Consider the following 20,621-nt stretch of genomic DNA (forward strand, 5'->3'; position numbering starts at 1 on the left):
GAAACTTCGGGGGGGAGGGGGATGGGATTATCAGTAGCAAATATCTGTCGGGGGATGAGAAAACACCTCTTATCAACAGGGTGCCTGAATGAAACGTAATTGTACACCTAACCCTTAGCTGTTCCCCACAAAACCATAATAAAAAATACTGATAAAAAAAAAAGAACAGAACAATCAACAACAACAACAACAAAAGAAATGGAGTCTTGCTATATTACCCAGGCTGATCTCAAACTCCTGACCACAAACAATCCTCCCAACTTGGCCTCTCAAAGTTCTGGGATTATAGGCACGAGCCACTGGCCCCAGCCAAATCAGTATTTTTAAAAATGTACACAATTCTAATGTGCATGAGAGTATGATACACATTCTTGGGATTTTGTTCAAATGCAGATTCTGATTTAGTAGATCTGGGGTAGGGCCTGAGTTCTGCATTTATTTTTTTCTTTGGAATTGGAGTCTCACTCCATCACCCCAGGCTAGAGTGCATGCTCATGGCCACCCCAGTGTTGACCTGCTGGCCTCCAGTGATCCTTCTGCCTCAACCTTCCATGTAGCCAGAACTACAGGCACACTCCACATGCCTGGCTAATTTTTGATTTATTGTAGAGACAAGGTCTCACCAAGCTGCCCAGGCTGGTCTCGAACCTGTGGGCTCAGACAATCCATTTGTCTTGGCCTCCCAAAGTGCTGGGATTACAGGCTGAGCCACTGAGCCCAGCCTAGAGATTCTGCATTTCTTACAAGCTCCTGAAGAGATAGATAGATAGATGGGTGGGTGGATAGATAGATAGATAGATAGATAGATCCTGGCACACAGCACTTAGACTCTCCAGAGTGATAAGAGTATCTTTTAGCTGAGTGTGTTAGCATGTGCCTGTAGTCCCACTACTCAGGAGACTGAAGTGGGAGGATGGCTTGAGCCCAGGAGTTCAACTCCAACCTGGGCAAGAATCCATCTCTAACTAAAAGAAAGTGTCTTCTGGATTCTAATAAGGATCCTGGTGGGCCAGGCTCGGTGGCTCAGCCTGTAATCCCAGCACTTTGAGAGGCCGAGGCGAGTGGATTGCCTGAGTCCATGGGCTCAAGACCAGCCCGGGCAACTTGGTGAGACCTCGTCTCTATAATAAATAAAAAAATTAGCCATGTGTGGTAGCGTGCACCTGTAGTTTTGGCTACTTGGAAGGCTGAGGCGGAAGGATTGCTGGAGCCCAGCAGGTTGATGCTGGGGTGGTCATAAGCATGCCACTGCACTCCAGCCTAGGCAATGGAGTGAGACTTCAACTCAAAAAAAATCCTGGTAGCCCCTAGATAGCTTCAGGATGGGGGCTAGTCACCAGAGAGACCAAGGCATAATTGGAACTTTCAGCTCCTGCCCCCTCAGGACTTCTGGAGAAGGGAGGGGTTGGAAATGGAATTAATCACCAGTGGCCAATGATTTAATAAATCAAGACTTCTTGGAGAGGGCGTGGGAGCCCCACACCTTCCCCTCCCCCACACCTTGCCCTGGGCATCTTTTCCATTTGATTCTTCTTAAGCTGTATCCTTTTTATTAAGTCAATAATAGTTAGATAGTCTTCTTCAGTTCTGTGAGTCATTTTAGTAAATTATCAAACCTGAAGAGGGGTTTGTTGGGACCCTCAAATTTACAGCTAGTTGGTAAGAAGTACAAGTGACAACTTGGGAACTTGTGATTGGAGGGCAGTCTTGTGGAACTGAGCCCTTAACTCGTGGAATCTAATGCTAAGTCAGATAGATAGTGTCATAATTAAATTAAGTTGCAGGACATCCAGTCAGCATCTGGAGAGTTGGATAATTGGTTGGTGTGAGGGAAAAAAAAACCCCACATGTTTGGTGTCAGAAGTGTGAGTTAAACCAGCACAGACCCAGTGAATTAGAAGTCTGAAGGAGCAAGGCACCAGAAGAATTCACCTTTCTAAGCAGGTCAGTGGCAGCTTGGTGTCTGGGAAGAAGGGCATGGCTGAGAGCCAGAAGACTTGGTTCCTAGGTCCTGAAATCTGGGAACCTGTCTGTAGGACATCCTATCTCTATAAGCTTTACCTCTTCCATCTGCAAAACTGAGGAGTTGCCCTACAAGCTACATCAAGTGGTTCCAATAGCTTGTGCTTTTGAGTTGTGTCTCTCTATGTGAGGGACTACAATCTCAAATGCCATCAGAATAAGCTTCTTAAGGGCATCAGCCATACATTAGCCAAACAATTATTTTATGCAGGAAAATGGGCCTAGTGTTAGCAAATTTACCTTTTCACAGGAAGTCAGAAATAGATCTTTTAACATTTTAATATTAAAGTACAATATCCTACATATCAGTAATGCCCAAACCATTTTAACATACCACCATCTCAGGAAGAATCACACATACACTTGTCCTAAGCATTTTTACATCCATTAAAAAAAAAATTTTTATTCTCATGTCACCTCTTAAAAGGGGCAAAGCTGGTATTTCTTTCTTCATAGAACATGCAAAAACCCACCAGGGCAAGAAGATATTAAATAACTTGGAAAAAGATACCTATTCAAGGGTAGAGTCATCCATAACTCTGAGCTATACTGTAGGCTTTTTGTTTTCTAACCAAGAATCGTAGGACTGCCCTCATCTCATATTCATGAAGTTTTCCCACAAGAGTTCCTGGCTTTCCCCCACTAGTTTCCCAAGGTGCCCACTTACAACACAATTAGGGTGAGGATGAAAAAGAAGTGCACGCTTCCAATGAGGTTCTGGTAGATCCAAACAACCCACAGGTAGCTGGGCCTTGTACGTAGGGTATCGATCCAGCTGTAGATGGAGTGAATGAAGAAAGGCAGACCTCTAAAGGGACCACAGTCATCTGAAGGCTTCAACCTGGTAAAACAAGGGGTGGAAAAACATCTCTAGAATGAAATGGGTATAGTTACTCTAAAATCAGGGTGTCCTCTCTGGGCTCTGGATCTAGAAACAGCAAATCTTGCCTGCTCTTCACATAGTCCCCTTCCAAAAGAAGCCTTCTTCTCACTCATAGCCTTGCTGGGATGACCTGCGCTCTGAGCACCAGCTCTTGGACCAGAAGTATTACCAGATTCAATCAACAGTTGGTTGATCCAAAGACCAGGCAGTAACTATTGCATTATCTTGGCTCAAAGAAATGAATAGTGGTAATCAGATTATCTTTTGTGGAAACTTGCATTAAGAAGCACTAAGAGGGAAGCCTGCGAGCTATGGAAGCCGAAGTTGTGGCAATGATGACCATGTGCAGTCAGTTATAAATGAGCAGAAACTAGAGGGAAACAAGGAACTAGTCAAGAAGAGAGTGGATACATTGAGAGGAATAAGGACACTGAAATATAGCCTTCCCTGAAGCTGCTTGAGTTCCTCATAGCTCCAGTTTCACATGTGTCCTAAAAAAACTTGTTCATTTATTTGCTTGTTCATTCGTTTATTCATTCATTAATCCCTTCATTCATTCAACCATGGTTTATTCTACCAAGGACTATTCTAGATAGACTCTAGGGATTCCATATTAAACAAGACACACATAGTCCCTGCCTTCTTGGGTTTATGTTCCAGTGGGAAAGATGGATAATAAATAAGTAAACAATCAAGCAAAGACTCAAACAAAGGTGTTTTAACAGTGAATGACGGATTAAAGGAAAGAAACTCAGGCCTGAGAGAGAGAAGCAATGGGAACTGATAGAAGACGAGGAGGGCTATGAAGGCCAGATCTTGGAGATGACTTTGGAGGTTCTTGGTGATGTCCTTGGAGGTAAGAATCAGTGGGTAGAGAGAAGGCAGCCAAACAAGGGGAGGGGGATAATGCTTCACAGAGGACCCTGCTCTTGTAGAAAGGGGCTTTCTTGGTCCCAGGAATGAAGTGAGAGCCCTGGGGCTGGAGTATGGGGGCTCCAAAGGGAGGTGGGATTGGAGAGGTGGAAGGGGCCAGATCAGTCAAGGCCTTAACTTAGATGAGGTTCTGTTCAGGATGTGAAGTAGCTGGCTTCTCCTTATCATGGGAAGCTTCAGGTGACCAAGGGAGTTGGTTTTAATGTCTATTGGTTATCAAGGGAACTTGGGTTAAGCATTGTATTAAGCATGTCATTTTATTCTTCTGTGTTTATGCCTGGGATCTTACTGCCTTGGAGAGTCTGCCCTTCTCAGGCTAGCCTGCAAAGCACGCCTTTCATGTGCAAACCAACCAAAGGAGCCCATACCTCCAACCACCCCTTTATCATAGGCTTTTACACTCTGGGCAATATTCCCCTGCTCTAATCACCTCAAGGCCAGGTACTAGATAACTCAGGACAACCCCTAGACCACAGAGCCTACTGAAATTATTCAAACAAACCAGTCTTAAGCCCACTTACCTTGCCTTTCCTGTTCCATACCTCAGAAGCCACAATTAAGGCTCTTTCCCTCACTTCCTCTGCCTGCTGGCCTACCCTGATGCTTCCCCACATGGCCCAGTGTGGCACGAAGTACCTCCTCCTCTTGGGAACTGTGAGCACTAAACTATCTTTTCAATGGCAATTGTCTGCTGATCTGTTGACATCACCAAACCTGAATCATAACAAAACCTATATGTAAAAATAAACACTCACCCACCCAAGTCTAAAACGTCACCTAGGGCCACTATTTCCTACCTCCAGATGGTGATGGCCAGGGTGCACAGGACCCCCGTGAAGGATGGGAAAAAGAGCAAGAAGATGAAGAAAGTCATCATCTGCGAGGCCCGCCAGGCTTTGCTTGGAGGCTGGAAATTCATCAAGCTGATCTAAAGAAAGAGAAACAGCCACCTACCATCTGCAGCCAGGGGAGAAGCCAAAGCAATCCCAACTAGACCCCGCCTTCCCTAGGCCTTCCTAGACCTCCCCAGAGCCCCCCAGCTCCAACAACCACCAGGTCACACATGACTGAGAAAAGCTGATTGACTGCAAGGAAGGACTGACTTACATTTTTGGCATAAAACATGGTGAAAAGAGTAATCATTTGGATAAAGGGCAGCAGAGGGCAGAAGAAGATTCCAATCCTGCAAGGAAGAGAAGGTGAGTGTCAGATCAGGGAAGACATGAGGAGTGGGGGCTGAATAAGAAGTGTGGAGGGAAAGGAAAGGGTGTGTAGTCTGGATTGTGTCTCCCCCAAATCCATATGTTGAAGTCCTAACCCCCAGGATCTCAGAATGAAACTGTATTGGGAGACAGGGCCTTTAAGAGGTGATTAAGGGAAAATGAGATCACTGTGGTGGGCCGCAATTCAATATGACTAGTATCCCTAAAAGAACAGTATAGGACACAGGCACACACGAAAAGGGAAAACCGTGTTGAAGATACAGACAGAAGATGACCATCAATAAGCCAAGGGGAGAGGCCTGAGACAGATCTTTTCCTTATGGACCTCAGAGGAAACCAACACCCTGACTTTGGACTTCTAGCCTTCAGAACTGTGAGAAAATAAATTGCTGTTGCTTAAGACACCCAGTCTGTGGCACTTTTTATGGCGGTCCTAGCAAACGAATACAGAGAGGCACTGCTTTCATCCCAGCAAACTAAGCACATTCCTACCATGCCCCATACCCACAGCTGGTTTCTTCCCAGCTCTAGAAAGGAGATTTTACAGAGAAACAGCCACTCAGCCAACAGATGACCTTCAGTGTGCCCTAAGCTAGTGAGTCCCAAAGGTGGGGCATATCCCACCACCTCCCCCCGCCCCGATGATAACTGAGAAAACCCGAGGTCCTGCAGGGACAAGACATCTAACAGCACTGAGTTACACGTGAGAAGGGCATTCCGTTTCCCACTCTTCTTCAGTGCTCCTGAGCTTCAAAAGAGGAGCATCTCAGTTCTGTGCTAGGATGTCTCTAATTCCTAATACTTTCCAACCTTCCTTAAAAAAAAGAGTAGGTTTTAGTCTGAGAGATTGGCAGGCAGCAGCATCTAGCTAGAATTTAATGACTGCTTGGAAGGGGGTTGTTTTTATTTTTCCAGTTACTTGTGATTTCTGTGAAATGGCACTGGTTCTCCATTTGTGATTGTAAAACAAAGACTCCTTTAAAAATGTATTTGGCCAGGTGCAGTGGCTCAAGCCTGTAAACCCAGGTGAGAGATTGCCTGAGCCCACGGGTTGGAGACCAGCCTGGGCAACCTGGCAAGACCTCATCTCTACAATAAATCAAAAATTTAACTGGACATGGTGGTGCGTGCCTGTAGTTCCAGCTACTTGGAAGACTGAGGTGGAAGGATCACCTAGCCCAGCAGGTCAAGGCTGCAGTGGCCATGAGCGTGCCATGGCATTCCAGCCTGGGCAACAGAGTGAGACTCCAACTCAAATAATTTTTAAAAAATTGGTGGCTCAGCCTGTAATCCCAGCACTTTGGGAGGCCGAGGTGAGTGGATTGCCTGAGCCTATGGGTTCGAGACCCGCCTGGGCAACTGGGCGAGACCTCATCTCTACAATAAATCAAAAATTAGCCGGGAGTGGTAGCGTGTGCCTGTAGTTCTGGCTACTTGGAAGGCTAAGGTGGAAAGATCGCCGGAGCCCAGCAGGTCAAGGCTACGGTGGCCAGGAGCGTGCCACTGCACTCCAGTCTGGTCGACAAAGTGAGACTCCAACTAAAAAAAAAATTTAAAAATTAAAGATAAATAAATAAGCAAAAATGTATTTGAGTTAAAAAAAAAAAAGGCAGGCAAACAATTTTTTTTTTTAGTTGGATTCTCACTCTGTCACCCAGGCTAGAGTGCAGCGGCACAATCACAGTTACTGCAGCCTCGACCTGCTGGGCTCAGGAGATCCTTTTGCCTCAGCCTTCCAAGTAGCTGGAACTACAGGTGTGTGCCACGATGCCTGGCTAATTTTTTTATTTATTGCCCACTATGTTCCCCAGATTGGTCTCGAACCCATGGGTTCAGGCAATCTTCTCACCTCTGCTTCCCAAAGTGCAGGGATTACAGGTGTGAGCCACCACATCTGGCAAGACAACTTAAAAGAAAATATTAAGTAGATAATAGTACAGGTGTTATGTAGATATGCTAAAAAAAATCAGTAAAAAACAAGTCTGGTGTGCACTAGACTAAAATTTGGGAAGCACATTCCTTACCCCTTCCTCATCTCTACATACACTCCTTTTCTGTCATATTATCTTCTTTTAAAACTCATTACCATTGCCTTGGTAAGCTGTGGTCTGGCCATGTGTTCTTTGATCTATGGGCCAGGCCAGTTTTCCTCAGCTTTGGCCCCCTCCCCTACCTTGGGGAGGTGATTCTCTCCTCCCTCCCTTGCTCCCTCTCTCTCTCGCTCTCTCTAATTTACTTTCTAAATAAACTATCTAAAAAGTAAAAATAAATATCATCAAAGGCAATATTCTAAAACTCAAAAAAGTTAAATCTGTAATTGCCATGGAGAAAGAAAAAGATACATGTATCTTTTATCAACAAAATCCTCAAAGGCCTAGAAGTCCTTATGGTCATTTCTCATTGTAATTCTCCTGCCTCATACTGCCATTTTCCTCTGGAATCTCTGTCAAATGATCAACAATATGAGGACTCAGACTCTAGGATTAAACAACCTGGCTAAAATGAGCACTCATTAAATGGAGCTATATTATTATTTTCCTATGTCACATAAATAACCCACTTTTTTCCTTTTTTAAAAGACAGAGTCTTGCTCTGTTGCCCAGGCTGGAGCATAGTGCTCACTGCAGCCTCAAACTTCTGGGTTCAAGTGTTGCCCCCTGCCTCAGCCTCCCAAGTAGCTGGGACTATAAGCGTGTACCACCATACCTGGTTAATTTTTTTAATTTTTATTTTTGTAGAGACAAGATCTCACTATGTTGCCCACGCTGGTCTAGAACCCCTGGTCTCAAGTAATTCTCCTAACTCAGCCTCCCAAAGTGCTGGGATTATAAGTGTGAGTCACTATGCACAGCCTAACCCATATTATTTTTCAAAAAACAAAAAAACTGCATGCTCATGATACCATGTGATCCAGCAATTCCACTTCTGGGAATATACCCTAAAAGACTGACAATAGGATTTGGAAGAGATTTGCACACTCGTGTTCACAGCAGTATTATTCACAATAGCTAAAGGTGGACACAACCCAAGTGTTCACGGACAAATGAATGGATACACAAACTGTGGACTATCTGTACAATGGAGCATACCACCACACCTGGCTAATTTTGTTTAATGTTTTTTTTAGAGATGAAGTCTCACTACGTTGCCCAGGCTGGTATTGAACACCGGGACTCAAGCAATTCTCTCACCCTGGCTTCCCAAAGTGCCGGGATTATAGGCACAGCACCCAGCCTCCACCTGTCTGTATTCACCCACTTCTGTTGAGATATGAATGCAAAGTAAAGTTTACATCCAAGCTAACAGCATGAGGGCAACAAGAAATGGCAAATGAATGCTGGGAGATGACAGTGCAAGGTGAAGACTGTGGCAAACTGGACATGTTCCCCTTACCTCAAATCCTAGTGAAATTGTTACCATGACAGGAGATGGCCAGATCTTTCTGGAGAGAAGCTAGACATTTAAATTTTATGTCAAATTTCTTGGTTTTAAATATGGGTAGCTGTCTTAGTCCATTCAGGCTGCTATAATGAAATCCAATAAACTGGGTAGCTTATAAGCAACAGTAACTTATATCTCATGGTTCTGAGGACTGGGAAGTCTAAAGTTGAAGCGCCAGCAGATCTGATGTCTGGTGAGGGCCCTCTTTCTGATTAATAGATGGTGCTTTCTCACTGTGTCCTCACACAGCAGAAGGGAAAAGGGGTCTCTCTCTCTCCCCCCCCTTTCTCCCTCCTCACTTATTAGGGCACTAATCCCATTCATAAGGGCTTCACCAAAGACCAAAATCACCTCCCAAAGACCTCACCTCTATCATATTGGAAATTAGGTTTCAACATTTGAATTTGAAGGGGAACACAAACATTCAGCCCACAGCAATGGTTAATTCAGATTTTTCACAAAAGCACCACATGGGACAAGCAAAACACACCTGCAGGCTGGACATGGCCTGTGGGCCTCCAGGTTGGGACCCCTACTCTATGCTGATTCTTGTCTGAAGTCCTCAAGGTCTCATAAAGGAAAAGAAGTGTATAAATTCTAAATTCATGGTTCTCAGACTGACTGGGTTTGGTGTCACCTGTGCAGCTTTAAAAACAACAGATTCTGGGGCTTTACCACCAAAACATGAACTCCATAGTCAAGCAGAAGCCTCTGGGTATCCTGCAAAGTCGCAAAACTTACCACACCAGAGTTTGTGCATAGATCAGTTCTAGAACATTCCTGGCAATGTCAAACTCCTGTATGCCAAGGCTTGTGATAAGCCGCATCCCAATGATTCTGTGAAAACATACTAAGTTTAATACCGAAACCATAACTTCCTTTTTCAAAAGATTCTCCACAGATTAGGACAATCCACAAGAGACATTCACCTGTTTAGGATAAAGTCTCAAGTTCCCTTGCAAATTTTTCAAAAGTTCTAAGAATATAAGGATGTTTTAAAAGAAATAATTGAGAGAATTGAGGGAAAATGGACAACACAATACAGTCAAGTGGGGTTACTGCTGAAGTAATTTTTAAAAATTCTAGAGAACATTTGTTACCCTGGCTATTTAAATCATCCCATCTATTATCTTGTTTATACCACTCTTTGCTTATTAAACCTTTTTTTTTTTTGAGTCAGAGTCTCACTCTGTCGCCCAAGCTGGAGTGCAGAGGCACGTTCATGGTTACTGCAGCCTCAACCTGCTGGGCTCAGGCAATACTTTCACCTCAGCCTTTCAAATAGCTGGAACTACAGGTGTGCACCACCATGCCTGGCTAATTTTTTTCATTTATTGTAGAGATGAGGTCTTGCTAAGCTGCCCAGGCTAGTCTCAAACCCCTAGGTTCAGGCAGTCCTCTTGCCTCCACCACCCAAAGTGCTGGGATTACAGGAGTGAGCCACCATGCCCGGGCTTCTTTGCTTACTAAATTGTTTTTTCATGAACCAGATAAACTCAGCACCTCTCAACCCAAATAAACCCAAACTGACAATTTTTGGTTACTGTTATCAAATTAATAATATTTCCTTATTTTCTAAATTCTCAGGGAAAAACTGAGGTCCATTTACTATGGAGAAATTTGAGACCACATTGATTTCTTCATTAGGAGAAAGTGCCAATACAAAAGTTCTGTAAAAAAAACCCTATTCCCCTTTATGCCTGGCACTAAGAATCAACCCTGGGTCATACCATCCTATCCCTGGAGCAGCTTGAAGAAACATATCAATGTCTATAAGGAATGAGAGGCTTATCATGTTATTAAAGAATAAATGAATTAGTAAATAATAAAGGACCACACATAGGAGAATGATGACAATGCCTCAATTCTGTATACTTATTATAAAAGTTAGTACATTAATTAAATGTACTAATGACAGTCCCTCAATTCTGTATACTTATTGTAAAAGTTAGTACATTAATTAAATTAAAACAATGAGATACATCTATATGTACTGACATGGAAAGGCACCGAGCCATAGTGATAGATTAATAAAAGCAAACTCCACAATGATTTTGCAGTGTGACCCCGCTTTTGTTTTTGAAAATTATATAGTATCATACAGTATATAAATATATATGTCTGTGTATGTATATATATGTGTGTGTATATCTATATACACACACACAGTAAGAGAAACGTGTGCATAAAAAGATCCGGAATATATACTAGAATATTAAGGTTACCTGTGGTGGATAAGATTTCAAATGGATCCGTTTCTGTTCTTATTTCTAGAATTTTTTTTCAAAAAGAAGGTTGTAGAGGATCAATTGAACCAGATGAATTATGACAACAGGACTGTCAGATTAAGGTGAAGTTTTAGTTAATTTAGAAGAGAACGCTATCCCAAAGGACGATATGCAGACTTAGAACAATGCAGAGTTGGTCTTTGAGCACATAAGGGGCCCATACTTCCGGCTCAGCCAGGAATTAGGCTCTGGTTACAGTATCAGGTACTAATTACTCATGAAGGACAAATATTTACCTCCTCAGAAACTCCCCCAGGAGGGAATCAGCTAAAGAGAACACAAAATCCATCAGAAGGAGCTGGTAGATTTCCTGGCCAATGAGCGTTTCCCAACACTGGAAGGCAAACAAGAGTCAGGATGTGGGAAGGGGCTGTGACCTTGGCTCAGATCTCATCTGTTCCTGGCTCCACATGCTCATTAGGATGTGGCTGGTGGCTCAGTTTGATCAAGTTCTCGTGTACTCAGAAAAGTAGACCCACTCTTTGCAAAAACGCAGCTGAGTTTGTATTCAGTTTATCCTCTTTCTGGGTTCCTCATTAAGGCTTGCCTTCCCCCATGTATCCAAACTTTCCCTTCTCATGTTCTCTCCCCTTGAAACTTTTCTTGTCTGTCATATCCCCTCTGGATGCCATTTCTCTGCCAGGACTAATCAGTTTATTTAGGAGAGCAGGAGGCATCAATGCATAAAAATGCCTCTACTCTTTTCTTCTTATTGACCTTACGAAAATCAATTTATATCTGCTTGATTAAGAAAGTGGCCCAGAGGTTCAGCAAGCTAGAATAAACTGTAAGTTTAAATTAGTCAGGTTATCCCATGTGCCCATGCCATAAGAGATAAAATAGACAAATGGAATCTCATCAAACTGAAAGCTTTTGTAAAGCAAAAGAAACCATCTAGAGAGTGGGGAGACAGCCCATAGAATGGGAAAAATATTTGCCAACTGTAAATCTGACAAAGGCCTAACATCTGGAATCTACAAGGAACTCACGTGCCAAAAGGAATAAAACAAACAGCCCCATTAAAAAGTGGACAAAAGACATGAATAGACACTTCTCAAAAGAAGATATATGGGCAGCCAACAGACACATGAAAAAGTGCTCAGCTTTACTAATCATCAGAGAAATGCAAATCAAAACCACATTGAAATATCATCTAACCCCAGTAAGAATGGCTATCATTAATAAAACAAACAACAACAGATTCTGGTGAGGATGTGGGAAAAAAGGAACGCTTCTACACTGCTGGTGGGATTGCAAACTAGTGCAACCTCTTTGGAAAACAGTGTGGCGATGTCTGAAAGAACTAGACGTTGACCTTCCATATGACCCAGCAATCCCCCTACTGGGAATATACCTGGAGGAATTCAAATAATTCTACAAAAAGATACAAGCACATACATGTTTATTGCACCACTATTCACAATAGCAAAAACCATGCTGCCCATTAAAACTGGACTGGATTAAAAAAATATGGTATGCCAGGCTTGGTGGCTCAGCCTGTAATCCCGTGCTTTGGGAGGCTGAGGTGAGTGGATTGCCTGAACCCGCGGGTTCAAGACCCACCTGGGCAACTTGGTGAGACCTCATCTCTACAATAAATCAAAAAATTAGCCGGGTGTGGTAGCACGTGCCTGTAGTTCCAGCTACTTGGAAGGCTGAGGTGGAAGGATCACCGGAGCCCAGCAGGTCAGGCTGCGGTGGCAGGAGCGGCCACTGCACTCCAGTCTGGGCGACAGTGAGACTCCAACTCAAAAAAAAAGGAGGACAAATATATGGACTTTGCAGCAACCTGGATGGATTTAGAGTCTATCATACTCAGTGATCTATCACAGAAACAAGGAACAGAGTGCCACATGTTCTCACTCATAAGTGGATCCTGAACATTTACCATAATACTATAAGAAAGGGATTGGCAGTAGTAGGATACTGCTGAGGTGAGGGTGGGAGGGACACAACATCAATAAGCATACCTGATCTCAGACCAGGCAAAGTGGGGACCAAAAGGAGGCCCAAACTTTACCTGTACGATGACAACTTGTATACCTAATCCTGATTTGTACCCCACATCTTTAAAACGAAAAAAAGAAGAGAAAGTTAAACCCAAAGTAAGCAAAGAAAAAATAAAGGTCAGAGAGGAAGTCAATGGAAAAAAAGTGAAACAATCAATGAAACCCAAAACTGATTGTTTGAGATCAATAAAATCGATAAACTTCAAAATAAATAAATTAGTCAGTTTACAAAACCGGTAGTCAGTTACCTCTGCAGAAAGTCAGTGCTATTAGCTGATAGACTGAGAGCTTTTAGATTTGGCTGAAGAAGAAGAGAGAAGTTTTGGGTAAACAACCCAAGGATGGTTAGATGAATGGATGGATAAATGGATGATGCATGAATGGCTAGATGAATAAGTGGATGGGTGGATGAATGAATGGGTGGATGAATTCATGAATGAATACATGGATGAATAAATAGATAAATGGATGGATGCATACGTGGATGGATCAATGGATAAATGGGTAGACAAAAGGATGGGTGGATATGTGGATGGATAAAAAAAATGAGTGAAGAATGAATGGATGGATGGAGGCATAATATGGTCTCTGCTCTAGTCAGCCTAATTCAGAGGTCTGGTCTGGAACCTCTATGATAATTAGGGAGAGAAGCTGAGGATGCCATGTTCATGTAAGATGGCTTGAGTCTGCACACAGATATTTTGGGGCCCAAGGACAAAGGGAGACAGAGAGATGGAACGAAGCTCCTTCTTCCCAGACTCCATTTCTAACCCAAGAGCATCCTGGGTACCTGAGAGCTCAGGATGGCCCTCAGCTAAGGACAGCTATGATATGGAGGCCCATTCTCATGGGTAACCCAGGAGCAGGGCAGAGGTATTCCACTGAGAAGCCTAGAGAGGTTGCTTGTTCTTGAATCCCCATGGGATCCCACTCTCAGAACGGGGCACCAGGCCCCTATCCTCTGAGGCGAGGGAAGACTGAGAAACTGTACTCAAGTGAGGGAAGCCTAGGAACAATCAGGGTTAGGACATAATTATTACTGTAGCACTCATGTCTTTGCAGGCCAGTAAAGCCCAGTGTATCTAGGTTTACAGGAAAAAACAGAACATCAAGAATCAAAAAGGATTTTATGCAAAACCCCAGTGGTGTTAGGACAAATTAGCATCAAAATCACTACCCTCTATAGCATGCCTACCATATGCTAAGCACTGTACTTATACTACACATAATATTGTTTAATTCCCATTTTACAGATGAGAAAACAGAGGCTCAAAGACATTGACTTAGCAGATGACACAACTGACCTTCACATCAAGGTCTTTCTAACTCTAGACTGAAATTTTTTTGTTGAGACCCCTTGACTTATGTTGCTTTCCAGATTAGCTCCTGTTCTCTTCCCACAGGGATTAATGCCACGTAGGGGGTGTGATGGCTTTTGAGAAACCCATGTCCTCCTCAGTGGTCAAAGGCTAGGAAACCAAATTTAAGGCAGAAAAACACAGAAATCTCACCTCTTCGCCAGACAGGGCCACGATGTTGAGCCAATAGTAACAAAGGATGCCAATGATTGATATTTTCAAAAAGATGTTTCTGAACAGAAAAGAAAACATCTATCATTACCTGTCATATCAGTCTTGTGTGCTATTTGCCAATATTTCCTTTTGGGCAGATGGTAGGATAGACATTCCTGAACGCCCCCTCCCATGGTTGGATGGCACTATGTGGCTAGTTCTGGAGGATGAATTGTGAGCAGAAACATTGTGTGTCACTTCTAAGCTGGAGCATTTAACACCAGCATGAGACCCTCCAGAACGCCTCATCTTCCCTCTGGAATGGCAATCAGCAATATTCAAGAGAGTCGCTGCTCTCTCAACTGGATCCCTCAGTGACTGACAGGAACAGACTCCTCCTGCCAATCCACAGTGCATATGTAGTGTGAGCAAGAAGTAAACCTTTGTCCTCTAAGCTTCTGAGATTTGGGGGTTGTTTGTTACTGCAGCATAACCTAATTTATTCTGACTGATACACTGTCTTTTGTTGCATCTCTAAACTATCTGATTTCCCTTCCCATTATACTAATAGTAAATGTACATAATATTTATTGGATGCTGACCCAAGATACTTTGCTAAACATTTTATTGAATCATCCCCCAATCTTTACAACTCTATTATCACGTAGAGGGTAGTTAATGCTCATCTTACCCAGTATGCAAGGTTATGGGGTGACAGTGAGACCTAACAGTTCCCCCTTATACATACCTAAGAAAGAGCACCCCAGGCCAGTAGGTAGATTGTGAGGAATAAGGTGGGTATAGAGATCACCTACAGTTGACGTTTTCATAAATGAGTTGGATATAATTGACTGATTAACTGATGTGCTCATTCATTCATTCATCAATTATTCTTGAACACCTATGATATCCCAGGCACTGTGAACAAGGCAAAGGTTTCCCCATCAACTGTGGGGGAGGAAGACAGTACACCAATACAAATATGTCAGGAAGTGGTAAGAACAAGACAATGCAGGAGAGAAGGGAGGTGGGGAGTTGTTATTTTTAGTAGGTAGTCAGGGAAGCGCTCTCCAAGAGGGGGACGTTGGAGCAGAAGCCAAAACAAAGTCAGGAAGCAAGTCCTGTGGCTGTCTGTGGGAAGAGCATTCCAGGTAGAAAGAACAGCTTGTGTAAAGGCCCAGAGGTGGGAATATGGTTTGACTTGTTGGTGAACTCTCAGGAAGTCAGTGAGGGGGAAGGGAAGTGAGCAAGGAGAGAAGAAGAGAATGAGGCTAGAGGGGTGGCCAGAGGCAGATTTGAGAGGCCAGAGAAGGCAAGGGCTTCAGGACTTCATAAAGAAACTCAGTTTGCACTGTCCAGATCTGTACTTATGAACACCCACCATGACCAGGAATCATCAGAGAATTACCCAAGAAGAGACTGGAAGGACAGATTTCTTTTATCAAAACCCTGGGGTCACTTCTAGGAATCACAAAAAAGTACTGTCTTGGGCCAATTGCCAAGCACTCTGCCCACCTCGGTTTGCATGGCCGAATTATAAAAATACACCTCTTTCTCCTGGCTGATGCGGTGAGCACCAAGACTCACTAATAAGAAGAGTTTGACTAGTGGGAACACTGGATGATTTCAGTCTCTACACAACTCCTCAGCCAGGAAACTGTGTGGTGCACTGCCTGCCCACCTATACATCTCACACTTGAGAACTACATTAATCCTCAGGCTGGGGGCGATCAGGAAAGGTTAGTAATTATTTTGAGTAAAAGACCACACCAGGCAAACACATTTTACTTTTTTTTTTCTTCAGATAAAGGGTCTTCTCTGTCACCCAGAGTGCAGTGGTGCAATCATAGCCCACTGCAGCTTCAAATTCCTGGGCTGAAGCAATCCTCCTGCTGTAGCCTCCCAAGAAGCTGGGACTACAGGCGTGTGCCACATGCTGGTTAACTTTTTTGTTTATTTGTAGAGATGGGGGTCTCACTATGTTGTCCAGACTGGTCTTGGACTCCTAGTTTCAAAGGATTCTTCTGCCTCAGCCTCCCCAAACACTGGGATTACAGGTATGAGCCACCGGTGCCCAGCCAAACTTCACTCTTGAAATTCCTTCCTCTGGAGCATAGAACTTAAATACTTATGTGTAACCCTTTCTCGCTCCCACCCCACTTCCCTCCACAGAAGGGCACACCTACCGAATCAGAAGAACATAGACTTCGCGCCGCGGCATCTCGTACCTCTCCACCAGCCTGAACAAGGAGTAGAAGCGTGGCACGACCAGGTTGATGCAGGACACAACGAAAGGCAGTAGCAGCACCGCCCCGGGGTCCCTGTGCATCCTCAGGAACTACAGGGGATCGAGGAGAGATCCTAGATGCTGACTCTGTGCTGGATGCCTCCCTGCCTCACTCAGAAGGCCCCTGACAGAACTCCCCATAGGTTAACTACTCAGCTGCCATTTATTGAGCACTTATCCTGTGCCAAGCAAACTGAAGCTCAGGGAGGCAAAGATGCTTGCCTGGGGTCACCCAGCAAGGAAGTGGCAGTTGGGAATCCAGATGTGTCTGACTCAGGGCCTGAGCTCAAGAGGTCATTCTGTGACTTTTCTTCCTTCCTTCCTTCCTTCCTTCCCCTCCCTCCCTTTTCTCTCTCTCCTTCTTTCTTTCCCTCCCTCCTTTCCTTTCTTTTTTCTTTCTTTCCTTCTTCCTTTCTTCCTTTTCTTTCTTTCCTTCTTCCTTTCTTCCTTTCTTTTTCTTTCTTTCTTCTCTCCCTCCCTCCCTTTCTTTTCTCTCCCTTTCTCTCTCTCTCTCTTTCTTTCTTCTCTCTCCTTCCCTCTCTTCCTCCCTCCATCCCTTTCTCTTTTTCTCTTTCCTTTTTTTTTGAGTCAGGGTCTTACTCTGTTACCTAGGCTGTAGTGCAGTGGCATGATCATGGCTCACCACAGCCTCAACCTCCTGGGATCAACAATCCTCTCACCTTAGCTTTCCTAGTAGCTGGAACCATAGGCACATGCCACCATGCCTGACTAAATTTTTTTCAAAATTTTCTGTAAAGATGAGGTCTCACTATGTTGCCCAGGCTGGTCTCGAACTGGGCTCAAATGAGCCTCCCGCCTCAGCTTCCCAAAGCACTGAGATTATTGGCATGAGCCGCTGCGCCTTGCCCAGATTCTGCTTTTTTTTTTTTTAACTAAGCTTCCTCGTGGTGCTGATGCTGCAGGCCACACACCCCAGGTTGAGCGGCAGACCCTACACCACTCTCTCCCTCCAGCATCCCATCCCTTCACCTGGTTCCGCTGCCCTGGACCCTGGTGTTCCTGCCTCTCTGATTACCTCTGAGTTGTACTCGGCCAGGTAATAAACAGCTGCACAGCAGGCGATGGCCCCTCCAGTAGAGACGACCCAGGCTGCCATGTGGGCAAAGAAGCGGGTCAGCTGCTGATGGACCGTGAACCGAACATTCTCCTGACGGATCTCTGACAGGTTCTCCTGGAGATGCAAGAAAGTCAAGAAAGCCCGCAGATCCCTCTCTTCTGTCAGCAAAGATCCCCGAAATGCTTAATACACCCAGAGACACAAACCCAGCCCAATCCCCGGGGGACAGTAAGCAGCGAGTTCATGATGGGCATGGATTATGGATGACCCAGGGGGGCCTCTCAGATGGGCCAAGAATCCCCAGGCCCCATTTCCATCTTAGTAGAACAGATGGAACCAGTAGACTGGAACCATGCTCTTGAGGAAGCAGACTGAGGTCACAGGGCTCTTTCTGGAAGAATCCGGCTAGGCATCCTCACCGAGGAGGAAGGTCACATCTGCAACCCTCTTGTCAAAGTCTCTCTCTCTTTTTGTTTTTTTTTTGAGTTGGAGTCTCACTCTGTCGCCCGGACTGGAGTGCAGTGACCACTCCCGGCCACCGCAGCCTCGACCTGCTGAGCTCCGGCGATCCTTCCGCCTCAGCCTTCCGAGTAGCTGGAATTACAGGCACGCGCTACCATGCCTGGCTGATTTTTTTTTTATTATTTATTGTGGAGATGAGGTCTCGCTGCCCAGACGGGTCTCGAACCCGCGGGCTCAGGCAATCCACTCACCTCAGCCTCCCAAAGGCGCAGGATCCCAGGCTGAGCCACCAAGCCCGGCTAAGGTCTCTTTTTTTATATCTGCTGCTTGCTCTTTCTTTTTAGTAAGTTTGTTTCTGTGGACCAGGGATTCTTAACCACACTGTTGACATTAGGACTGAAGAATTCTGCTGTGGTTCCTGTCCTGGGCATTGTAGGATACTTAGCAGCATCCCTGGCCTCAACTCACTGGCTGCCAGGAACACCTCAACTGCAAGAACCAAGAAAGTCCTCAGATGTTGCCAAATGTCCCCAAGAGGGACAAATTGCTCTGAGTTGAAAATCACTGCCCTAGAGTTAAATTTTAAACCTGGAACTGTGGGGTCAAGAAGGATGTCCGTTTATCATGTTGATACACGTTGCGAAATTGGCCTCCAGTAAGGCTGTGCCAATCACAAAGCCACTGGGTTGTGAGAAAACGTCCCTTTCCCTGCAACATCACTACCACTAGGCGTTGTGAATATTTTATTTTATTTTTTGGCCAATCTTAATAAGACAAGAACTCATGATTACTTTAAGAAAAGTTACAGATACGCTGCAGAAGGGAAGGAGACGGGCGGAAGGAAGATATTGGCTAATGTGAGCTTGCCTTACCCTTATCTCAGTGCTAAGATTCTTCTGTTTAAGCTTCACAGCATTCTCATGAGTGACAGTGAAGTCCCAGCAGAAGATAAGTTTAGCGATCCCTCTGGAGTAAATGTGGGGGTTAATGAAGTTGTTCCGGAAATACTTGGCCATGCTAGGGAAGGCAGAAACCAAAATACCTAGGGTTATTACAGCAAGTCAGGGAATGAAGGGTTTAACAAAGTGTTACAGGTTGAAAAGAGGCCATAATGACTATATTAAAACAGACATTTAAAAAAAGACAATCTTGTCTTAAGAAACTTCTTTGTAATTGAGTTAAGCTCGATGTAAAAGCCATTTATACTTAAAAGCATTCATTTTTCCTATTCCCACCCCCACCTCCTGCTCCTCTACTAGCATGGGCTTGCCCAGTTGGCCAGTCTTATTTAGTAAGTCATTGCTGGTGCTAAAGAAATAATAATTAGGAGAGTGGTCCAAGGCTGGCAGCAGTGTGTCTGACAGCTTGGAGTGGACATTGTCCACCTCGCCCCCATCTGTGAATACTAGGACACAGGACTGTTATAGCCAGGACTCTGGGAATAAAAAATTATTACAATTATGCTTTAAAACAATCTAAAGTTATCATTTTAAGTGTGGTGACTTTCCCTTCCTTCCAAATGTTGCAATTATCTGTCTCTTCCTCTAAAAAACCGTAAAAGAACATACTGTAAATTCCAAAGTGTTATCTAAAATGTCAGCATGACTTTGCGTTGTGTATTAAAAAAATTAATGTAAATCTAAACTGCACATAGGCTTTGAACTTGGTGTAATTGAAAGGTTATGAAGTTGGGGTATAAATACTGGAATTAATTTATGCTGCTTTGAGTGAGTTTTTTTTGTAAGGATGTTGACTTGTCTCCCCATAACCTGGATATAGAAATTAAACACTCCCTTTTCTCCCAGTCTCCCAAGAGACAGTAGCTGATTGTTGCTTGAACCTTTCAAAAAGACAAGTCTTGTCATTAATGGTGAAGGGAACATAGAAGAGTTAGCCCCTTACAGAGAAAGTTCAATTCCCTAGAAAAAAAAAAGAGTTAACTCCAAGTTCTTCACCTGGAACAGTGCGGTCATAAAGATGACAGTTAAGAGCACTGGCTTTGGGATCAGATAGGCCTGGTTTGCAATCCTGGATTTGCCAACTGAAGGATCTTTGTCCTATTAACTTGTTCTCAACCTCAGTTTCCACATCTACATAATGGGGATAAGAATGGTAGCCACCTAACAGAGCTATTATGAGATAAAAACTATATGCATTAGTTTCCTAAGGCTGCTGTGACAAGTGACCACCAATTCAGTGGCTTAAAACAACATAAACGTATTATTATCTTACGCTTCTGGAGGTCAGAAGTCAGAAGATGAGTCTTACAGAGCTAGAAGGAAGGTGTTGGCTGGGCTGTCTTCCTTTGGGTGGCTCTAGGGGAGAATCCATTTCCTTGCCTTTTTCAGCTTCTTGAGGTTGTCCTCATTCCTTGGCTTGTGGCTGCCTCTTTCATTTTCAAAGCCAGCAGAGTAGCATCTTCCTCTCTCTCCCCCCCCAACCCCCCACCTCTTGCCTCCTTCTTCTTTATTTTTTTATTTTTTT

General features: G+C 44.1%; 1 protein-coding gene across 1 annotated transcript in view; it reads right to left on the bottom strand.

Moving 5' to 3' along the window:
• Positions 1-2,689: 2,689 nt before the first annotated feature.
• The window catches only part of TMC5 (transmembrane channel like 5), a gene marked incomplete at its 3' end in the record, with an annotated part of 30,081 nt that continues 12,149 nt past the window's right edge, over positions 2,690-20,621 (bottom strand). The window contains exons 6-14 of the mRNA XM_008061348.1: positions 19,010-19,154; positions 17,634-17,789; positions 16,497-16,648; positions 14,311-14,389; positions 11,027-11,124; positions 9,244-9,339; positions 4,946-5,021; positions 4,636-4,766; positions 2,690-2,863 (exon numbers count right to left, since the gene is read on the bottom strand). Coding sequence (XP_008059539.1) covers positions 2,690-2,863; positions 4,636-4,766; positions 4,946-5,021; positions 9,244-9,339; positions 11,027-11,124; positions 14,311-14,389; positions 16,497-16,648; positions 17,634-17,789; positions 19,010-19,154 — 1,107 coding nt within the window. The remainder of the gene's footprint in view (positions 2,864-4,635; positions 4,767-4,945; positions 5,022-9,243; positions 9,340-11,026; positions 11,125-14,310; positions 14,390-16,496; positions 16,649-17,633; positions 17,790-19,009; positions 19,155-20,621) is intronic.

The sequence above is a fragment of the Carlito syrichta genome, unplaced genomic scaffold (genome assembly GCF_000164805.1).
Source record: "Carlito syrichta isolate Samal-C Ts95f unplaced genomic scaffold, Tarsius_syrichta-2.0.1 Scaffold305212, whole genome shotgun sequence".
Taxonomy (NCBI): domain Eukaryota; kingdom Metazoa; phylum Chordata; class Mammalia; order Primates; family Tarsiidae; genus Carlito; species Carlito syrichta.